Source organism: Brachyistius frenatus, unplaced genomic scaffold, assembly GCF_029030835.1.
Source record: "Brachyistius frenatus isolate BFR_SWC_R1_liver_20210118 unplaced genomic scaffold, ASM2903083v1 Contig_669, whole genome shotgun sequence".
NCBI classification, from domain to species: Eukaryota; Metazoa; Chordata; class Actinopteri; family Embiotocidae; genus Brachyistius; species Brachyistius frenatus.
Window position 1 is genome coordinate 1 of NW_027211268.1, and position 10000 is coordinate 10000.

At 49.3% G+C, this 10000-nt stretch overlaps 1 protein-coding gene across 1 annotated transcript in view; it reads right to left on the minus strand.

The window, feature by feature from the left end:
• Window positions 1–691: 691 nt before the first annotated feature.
• Window positions 692–10000, minus strand: part of tg (thyroglobulin) — a gene marked incomplete at its 3' end in the record, with an annotated part of 20283 nt that continues 10974 nt past the window's right edge. Inside the window, 24 exon segments of the mRNA XM_069688675.1 lie at window positions 692–866; window positions 1373–1477; window positions 1543–1730; window positions 1799–1939; window positions 2777–2950; window positions 3057–3262; window positions 3606–3756; window positions 3978–4065; window positions 4222–4426; window positions 4510–4692; window positions 4778–4912; window positions 5058–5123; window positions 6769–6915; window positions 7449–7528; window positions 7622–7736; window positions 7834–8010; window positions 8244–8349; window positions 8352–8381; window positions 8474–8541; window positions 8626–8712; window positions 8795–8965; window positions 9217–9417; window positions 9504–9609; window positions 9865–9968. Coding sequence (XP_069544776.1) covers window positions 692–866; window positions 1373–1477; window positions 1543–1730; window positions 1799–1939; window positions 2777–2950; window positions 3057–3262; window positions 3606–3756; window positions 3978–4065; window positions 4222–4426; window positions 4510–4692; window positions 4778–4912; window positions 5058–5123; window positions 6769–6915; window positions 7449–7528; window positions 7622–7736; window positions 7834–8010; window positions 8244–8349; window positions 8352–8381; window positions 8474–8541; window positions 8626–8712; window positions 8795–8965; window positions 9217–9417; window positions 9504–9609; window positions 9865–9968 — 3209 coding nt within the window.

Here is a 10000-nt window from a genome sequence, read left to right on the forward strand (position 1 = left end):
CACACATTGAAGGATCGAAGTTTCCTCAAGAAAAGAGTCGACTCATCCCCTTCTTGTAGACAGCGTTGATGTTGGTCTTCCAGTTCAGTCTGTTGTCATGGAGACACCAGGTACTTGTACTCCTCCACCATGTCCACCTCCTCTCCCAGAACTCTCAGCGGTTGTGGAGCCGTCGTCTTCCTCCTGAAGTCGACCACCATCTCTCTGGTCTTGGCCACGTTGTTCAAGAGGAGGTGATTTCTACCAGCCCACTCCACAAAGTCCTCCACTACTGTCCTGTACTCCTCCTCCCGTCCATCCCTTATACACCGTCCACTGACTCCCTCAGCAGCAGTGGTTGGATGGTGTTGAATGCACTGGAGAAATCAAAGAAAGTGATTCTCACAGAGTCACCGGTTCCATCCAGGTGAGACTGAGCTCGTTGCAGCAGGTAGATGATGGCGTCGTCCACTCCCACACGAGGCTGGTACGCAAATTGTAGAGGGTCCAGAGAAGATTTCACCAGAGACCTGAGGTGGGCCAAGACCAGCCTCTCCAGCACCTTCATCACATGAGATGTGAGGGCAACCGGTCGGTAGTCGTTGAGGCCAGATGGAGTCGTCTTCTTGGGGACAGGAACCAGGCAGGACGTCTTCCACAGCACCGGGACCTCCTCCTGCTTCAGGCTCAGGTTGAAGAGGTGTTGTAGGACCTCAGCCAGCTGGACGGCGCAGGTCTTCAGGACCACGGGGCCGATGTCGTCAGGTCCTGCAGCCTTGCACTGGTGGATTCTCTCCAGCTGTTTCCTAACCTGGCCAGTCGTCACAGAGTGGGGGGTGGGGGGGTCATGGTGTCGATGGAGGAAGAGCCCTTTGGAGTTGAGGACTCTGTGTCCATGAAGCTCACCAGGTGGGACAGAGGAGGGAGGGGGGAGGCAGCAGAGGTGTTTGGGAGGTGTAAGGTGTGGAGGAGACAGATGAGAGTGGTGAACTAAACCTGTTGAAGAAACAGTTGAGCTGATTGTTCCTCTCCAGGTTCCCCCTGGTTGTTCCTCTCCAGGTTCCCCCTGGTTGTTCCTCTCCAGGTTCCCCCTGGTTGTCTCTCTCTCCCCTTGAACCCAGTAATCTCCTTCATACCGGTCCACACCTCCCTCAAGTTGTCCTGCTGGAGTTTTGCCTCCAGCTTCCTCCTGTAGGAGTCCTTGACCTCCCTGAGCTTCTCCTTCAGGTGGCGCTGCACTCTCCTGAGCTCCTCCCTGTCCCCAGACCTGAAGGCTGCTTTCTTCTTATTAAGAAGCACCTTCAGGTCACTGGTGATCCACGGCTTGTTGTTGGGGAAACAAATTAGCTGCCTGTTAGCATCATTAGCCCCTGTTATCATGTAGCATGTGTACCTGCTGTAAGCGCTGGAGGCTGGTTGGTGGTACAGGAAGACGTTAGCGTTGCTGTTAGCCCAGTGGCTAGCCATGCGCAGCGTGGGGCAGATGATGAAGAGGTCCCTGCAAGAGAGGAAGATGTTAAACAATGTCCACCTGTTCAGTCCTGTGATCTAAGCTCCTCCCACCTGGTAGCGTTGTCCAGTGCTCTGGAGAACAGGTTGTATCCTGCAGCAGACGGGCTGTGGTCCAGAGAGTAGAACCAGGCCGCCGCCTCCTTCAGCAGCTCGTTTCCTGAGGCTCCACCCAGCGAGCGGCTCAGCGCCTCGTAGAATGCCGTCTTCCCGTCAGCCCGACCCCGCAGAGCCTCGAAGTCCTGAACAAGAAGAAGTTAGGTGACTGTTCCTCTGCCAGTTGGCACTAACCTGCGCAGTGACCTCTGACCTTTATCTTGCGAGCTCGGCCAATCAGGCCGTCGTACTCCGATGTTCCCAGCAGGAGGTCGACTCTGTGGAAGGACGAGGACGGAGACACGGACTCACGGACCGGAGACCAGGACTGGAAGGGACCGGAGACCGCCAGCAGCTGGAACACAGAACAGGTAGAACAGGTAGAACAGGTAGATCAGGTAGAACAGGTAGAACAGGTAGATCAGGTAGATCAGGTAGAACAGGTAGAACAGGTAGATCAGGTAGAACAGGTAGATCAGGTAGATCAGGTAGAACAGGTAGATAGAACAGGTAGAACAGAATCAGGTAGAACAGATCAGGTAGAACAGGTAGATCAGGTAGAGGTCAGGTAGAACAGGTAAAACAGAGATCAGGTAGATCAGGTAGAACAGAACAGGTAGAACAGGTAGATAGAACAGGTAGATCAGGTAGAACAGGTAGAACAGGTAGATCAGGTAGATCAGGTAGAACAGGTAGAACAGAGATCAGGTAGAACAGGTAGAACATAGAACAGGTAGATCAGGTAGAACAGGATCAGGAACAGGTAGATCAGGTAGATCAGGTAGAACAGGTAGAACAGGTAGAACAGGTAGATCAGGTAAAACAGGTAGAACAGGTAGAACAGGTAGATCAGGTAGAACAGGTAGAACAGGTAGATCAGGTAGAACAGGTAGATCAGGTAGAACAGGTAGAACAGGTAAAACAGGTAGAACAGGTAGATCAGGTAGAACAGGTAGAACAGGTAGAACAGGTAAAACAGGTAGAACAGGTAGAACAGGTAAAACAGGTAGAACAGGTAGAACAGGTAGAACAGGTAGATCAGGTAGAACAGGAACAGATAGAACAGGTAGACCAGGTAGACCAGGAACAGGTAGAACAGGTAGAACAGGAACAGGTAGAACAGGTAGAACAGGAACAGATAGAACAGGTAGACCAGGTAGAACAGGAACAGATAGAACAGGTAGAACCTTACTTTGGTCTGAGCAGCGTTCAGATCCTGAACGGGCGTCGTTCTAAGGCAGACGGCCATCTTGTCGTCATCAATGGGGTCAGAGGTCACGCAGCCAAGCTCTCGGGCCAGATCAACTGCCTGTTGTCTGGAGGAGGAGGGAAGGTGGAGCAGTGATGGAGAGAACACTGAGCCGCCCTGCAGGAGGAGGAGGAGGAAGAGGAGGTTACCACGGTAGCGTGTCCTCTTTAACATCTTAACTTCCTGTTGAAGATCAATATTGTTACTGAGAGGAGGTCATCACCATCAGCATCATCCGCTGGAACAGAGGAGGGGAGGAGGAGGGGAGGGTGGAGAGCAGATTAAGGCTGGTGATGTCAGCACCATGACGCTCCGCCCCAACAGTCACTCTCCTGTTGTCTCCGCCCACCAGGGAGATGTGGGCGTTTACCCAACGAAGCACCGCCTCCTGGTCTGACAAGCCGTAGTTACCACGGAGACCAGACACACCTGGAGAGAGGGCGACTGGGTAAGGGCGAATCATTTAATGTGTGTGTGTGCGTGTACGTGTGTGTGTGTGTGTGTGTGTGTGTGTGTGTGTGTGTGTGTGTGTGTGTGTGTGTGTCTGTGTGTGCGCGTGTTTATCTGTGTGTTTATCTGCGTGTTTTTGTGTGTGTTTGTGTGTGTGTGTTTATCTGTGTGTGTGCGTGTGCATCTGTGTGTGTGTGTGTTTTTTTTGTGTTTATCTGTGTGTGTGTGTGTGTGTTTTTTGTGTTTATCTGTGTGTGTGTGTGTGTGTGTGTGTGTGTGTGTGTGTGTGTGTGTGTGTGTGTGTGTGTGTGTGTGTGTGTACCTGTGCTCAGGAATCCCAGTGCTGCAGTTCGGTAACTGGCCGTCACCACGACGATATTTCCTACAGCAGCGAGGGCGGAGCCATCCAACAGTCCTGGGCTCTGATTGGCCGAGGGGTTGAAGAAGAACACCAGGACTGGGACACGCCCTCTCTGACAAACAAACACACACACACACACACACACAGATAAACACACACACACACACACACACACGTTTGCAGGCCAGTTGAGGACACTGATGTATAATAGTGAATTATGATTTAAAAGCTTTAATTTACAGAATATTTAGAATGTTTTCAGGCTCAGAGCCTCATTTAGGACGTAAAGAAACAGCGAACAGACATTTAAACAAACACAACAAAGAAGCTCACCTGAGCAGCAGGACGAAAGATGTTCAGGTAGAGACAGTCCTCACTGGAGGCTGCTGACTCAGCGTCACCGGGCTGGACACAGCTGGGACTGAAGGACGGACGGGGACAGGTCACACACACGTCAGGACGTTCTCCATATAATATTATTATTATTTGTATTATTATCATCATTATGTGTGTAAGGACGGGTGTGCTACAGGTGAGCTGGTTGTGAGACAGGTAGGTGACTCAGACGGCTCGTTACCGGGGTTTGGCGGCGTCCCAGGTTCCCGTCCAATCAAACGGCTGAGCTGCTTCAAAGCGGAGTGATCCTATTGGTGGACGTGCGTATGGGACTCCGAGGAACTGAATGACCATCCTCCTGTCAGATCCCCATGCTGTTTCCACGGCAACGCCCTGCACAAGCCCATGACCCGGGATGGAGATGGATGTAACCGATGGCAACCGCTCTGAGGAGATTAAAAACAGATGTGAGTGACAGCGCTGTTCTTCTCTGACTCTTCTCTACACTGTGATTGGTCGGTTGCCTAACCTCTCCTCAGGTAGACCTGGGGGGCGGGCTCTTTGACAACCAGTCGGCAGGAGGAGGCGGGACTGGAGGAGCCAGGGGCGGAGATCAGCCCACAGGTGGTGGTGTCGGGGTAGAGGATGCAGCGAGTGGCTGACTCTGCCTCCCTCAGTGACATGGCAACACAAGACTCTGCCTCCTGGCAAGCTGACAGGAAACAGAAGAGTCAGTGAACCTAATCAATACAACAACAATCAACGATATAAAGGACAAGAGGCGCAGCTGTGGTTACCATGGAGACACCAGTCCCTGGTCTTGTCCCGGTCAGTGGCGATGTCACGGCTCACATGGATGACGTCATATGTAGAGAGGGAGGGGTCGATGAGGAGGGAGGAGTCAGACAGGAAGCGCCACTCGTCCTCTGACACTGAGACACAAGAGTCACAGTCACAGGGTAGTACGACAGCAAAACGAGTTCCAGGAATACTTCTACACAGGGTAGTATGTGTAGTAGTAGAAGTAGTGGTAGTATTACAGTACTAGCATTAGTGGTAGTGAGGTCACAGTCTTACCATTGTTCCTGGTTGGCGGCAGGCTGAATGGAGGACAGAGAGCAGGAGATGAAGTCCACTGATTGACTGAAAACACAAACCGGTCACAGCAGTATAAATACAGACCTACAGCAGCATAACTACAGACCTACAGCAGCATAACTACAGACCTACAGCAGCATAACTATAGACCTACAGCAGTATAACTACTGACCTACAGCAGCATAACTACAGACCTACAGCAGCATAACTACAGACCTACAGCAGCATAACTATAGACCTACAGCAGTATAAATACAGACCTACAGCAGCATAACTACAGACCTACAGCAGTATAAATACAGACCTACAGCAGCATAACTACAGACCTACAGCAGCATAACTACAGACCTACAGCAGCATAACTATAGACCTACAGCAGTATAAATACAGACCTACAGCAGCATAACTACAGACCTACAGCAGCATAACTACAGACCTACAGCAGTATAACTACAGACCTACAGCAGCATAACTACTGACCTACAGCAGTATAACTACAGACCTACAGCAGCATAACTACAGACCTACAGCAGTATAACTACTGACCTACAGCAGAATAACTACAGACCTACAGCAGCATAACTACAGACCTACAGCAGTATAACTACTGACCTACAGCAGCATAACTACTGACCTACAGCAGTATAACTACTGACCTACAGCAGCATAACTACAGACCTACAGCAGCATAACTACTGACCTACAGCAGTATAAATACAGACCTACAGCAGCATAACTATAGACCTACAGCAGCATAACTACAGACCTACAGCAGTATAACTACAGACCTACAGCAGCATAACTACTGACCTACAGCAGTATAACTACAGACCTACAGCAGCATAACTACAGACCTACTGCAGTATAACTACTGACCTACAGCAGTATAACTACTGACCTACAGCAGCATAACTACTGACCTACAGCAGTATAACTACTGACCTACAGCAGCATAACTACAGACCTACAGCAGCATAACTACTGACCTACAGCAGTATAAATACAGACCTACAGCAGCATAACTACAGACCTACAGCAGCATAACTACAGACCTACAGCAGTATAACTACAGACCTACAGCAGCATAACTACTGACCTACAGCAGTATAACTACAGACCTACAGCAGCATAACTACAGACCTACAGCAGTATAACTACTGACCTACAGCAGTATAACTACAGACCTACAGCAGCATAACTACAGACCTACAGCAGTATAACTACTGACCTACAGCAGCATAACTACAGACCTACAGCAGTATAACTACTGACCTACAGCAGCATAACTACAGACCTACAGCAGCATAACTACTGACCTACAGCAGCATAACTACAGACCTACAGCAGCATAACTACTGACCTACAGCAGCATAACTACAGACCTACAGCAGTATAACTACAGACCTACAGCAGCATAACTACAGACCTACAGCAGTATAACTACAGACCTACAGCAGCATAACTACTGACTTACAGCAGCATAACTACTGACCTACAGCAGCATAACTACAGACCTACAGCAGTATAACTACAGACCTACAGCAGCATAACTACAGACCTACAGCAGCATAACTACAGACCTACAGCAGTATAACTACAGACCTACAGCAGCATAACTACTGACTTACAGCAGCATAACTACAGACCTACAGCAGTATAACTACAGACCTACAGCAGTATAACTACTGACCAGGTTTCAGGTACCAGCCGAGGGGGTCCGGTGAGGTTTTCACTGCAGACGGCCTGCAGTCCTGAGTCCTCCAGGACGTCTTGTCGTCTTCACTGCAGGTCTGAACCCCAAGACTGATCAGAGCCAGACACACCAGGTCCGAGTCCCCTGCGCACACACACACACACACACACACACACACACACACACACACACACACACACACACACACACACACACACACACACACACACACATACAGTGACTGAATGTGTTTCCATGGATATGTGTGTCCCTGTTTGAGTCTCATCCTGGTCGAGGACACCAAGAAGATGAACCAAGAAACAGGTCCAGAGTTGGACGTCAAGACGAATATATTACATTACATTTATCTGACTCTTTTATCCAAAGCGACTTACAATAAGTTCATTTCAACCATGAGGGTTCAAAACCAGAACAACAAGAATCAAGAAAATATAATTTCTTCCAGAAAGCCAAACTACAAAGTTCTATCAGTAAGTTCTATTTTAAGATACTAAAGTTCTACTATTCAAGGTAAAGTCTGAAGAGGTGTGTTTTTAGTTTGTGGTGGAAGATGTTCAGAGTTTCTGTCCTGATGTTGTTGAGGAGCTCATTCTACCATTTAGGAGCCAGGACAGCAAACAGTTGTGATTCGTGAATATGACAGTAACCATGGATACCTGATGATTTGGTGTCACGGACGAAGCCGATACCACGGCAACAAGGATCCTCATCACAGCGCCGCTCACACAACATGAACCTGAACACACACAGACGGACGGGTGAGAGCTGTCACACAGAGAGAGTAACAATAATAACGACAACAAAAACAACAACCAGAATCTCATGGTACCCTTCAGACAGCGGCATGTTTGCTTTCAGGCTGACTCGGCTGCGGACAGAGTAAGAAACCATCTTCTGGAAGGAAACTCGCTCATAGAAACTCTTCACCGGTCCAGATAGGTCCACTACACACACACACACACACACACACACACACACACACACACAGTTAAACCTCTGACAGCGCTGCTCTGTGTGCCGTCTCGTCGCTGCTCTCTTCACCCTTCTTGCTGTAGGCGTTGTTGGGCGCTCTGTCCAGCAGGGGGCGGCAGGCTCCTCTCAGAGGTTTGTCGTACGCTCCGCAGACGCTGCTGTCGGGAAACAACGAGCAGCCGAAGAAACCGGCTGAGTCATCGTCTCTGAGGTCAGCCATCGAGCAGAGAGGCTCCGCATCACAACCTGAAACACACAGATACACAACATCAAACACACACAGATACACAACATCAAACACACACAGATACACAACATCAAACACACACAGACACACAACATCAAACACACACAACCTGAAACACACACAGATACACAACATCAAACACACACAACCTTAAACACACAGACACACAACCTGAAACACACACAGATACACAACATCAAACAACCTGAAACAGACGAGCTTGTGTACGTACTTGTCAGACACCACAGCAGTGCCTGCTGGGAGTTGTAGTTGTTGCTGTTGAGCATGAAGGAGAGGGCGGGTCTCTTCCTCTGAGCATTCACGAGGACCACGTCGCTCGACAGGGACTCAAACTTCTGAAGTACTGACGCTGGAACCAGAACACCCGTTAGTACAGACCTTCATCATCATCATCATCTTCTTCATCATCATCAACATTTTCATCATCACAGTGATACAAACCTTCCAGAGGAGGACTGAGCTCCACTGCAGCACACACAAACCAGAACCAGAACCAGTGACAGCTGTATCTGCAGTTGACAAAGAACCAAACAGTAAATAAATTGGACAGTGTGGGACAGTTTGCTCCAGGTTCAGAGGTCAGAGGTCAGTACCTGTGTTCAGGTAGATGGCCTGGAAGCTGATGATGGAGGCCTGGTAGTTCTTCTTGTTCTTACTGTCAGCTGGCAGAGCAGAGTCAGCTGGGTGTAAACAAACAACCCAACAGTTAAGTGTTGTGTTCAGGAACTGTTAGATATTTGAGCTACGACTGGATTTTCTTACTGAAGGTGAACTTCTGGCCTCCGAAGTCAAACATGAAGCTGCGCTGCTGCACGTTGTACGTAAGCCCCGCCCCACAGATACGGTTGGCTGCTCCCTGTCCAATCAGATCCCAGTCCTGGTCTCCGCACATCAGCACTGACGGAGCTCTCAGCCAACCACAGAACAGAGAACCTGAAGGGGTGGGGCAAAGGAGGAGGTGGGAAACAGAGCTCCGCCCCTCATGTTCATTCATTCATTTATTCATTCATTCACTTCTTTCATGTCCTCAGTTAACAGTAATGTATTCATTCTATTAGTGTTATTAAGTTATCCACTCATTCAGCCAGTTCATTTATTAATACACACACCTGTCCACACACACACTCACTCATTCTCATCCACCCCCCCAGGTGTGATGTGGTCCTGTCTCCATGGTAACGTACCTCCGTCCAGGCTGTTCTGGTTGAGGATGAATCCATGGCAGCAGGCGTCACGGCTGCAGCCATCCTGACAGAAACGGTGCGCGTCGGAGAGAGAGGTCCTGCTGGAGGAGAACACCTGAGTCCTGAAGACACCTGAGACCACCTTCCTCATCCTCATCCTCACAAAGCTCTGCTGCTGCTGCTGCGAGGAAAACTCCGCCCCTGAAACACACACACACATACCTGAGCACACATGTACACACTCCTGAAAACACACATCAGTCACCTGGTTGCCATGGTGAACGTACCTTTCTTCCTGATGACCAGCAGATCTGAAGCCTTGCTCCTCACTCTCAGGGAGCAGCTCAGCCAATCAAAAAGCTCCACCTGAGGATTACCCAGAAACCCTCTGGTCTGAGGAGTCACAGAAAAAAAGGAAAACTTTAATCAGAGTCAGTGACAATTAATGACAAACAATCAATCAATCAATCAATCGATCAATCATTAGAGTTTGTAACAAAGTGATTTATAAATAAAGTTACTGTTTACTGTTGTCCTCCTGCATTCAGGTGCTCAGGTGTGTGTGTGTGTGTGTGTGTGTGTGTGTGTGTGTGTGTGTGTGTGTGTGTGTGTGTGTGTGTGTGTGTGTGTGTGTGTGTGTGTGTGTACCTGCTGGGAAGTGTTGCAGTGTGTGTTCAGTGTGTGTGTGCTGTACAGTTCACACTGAGTGTTGAACAGCGCCACATGGTGGCAGGCCAGCTCCTCTGCACAGGCTGAGAGGGACACAGGTAAACAAACAGGTACA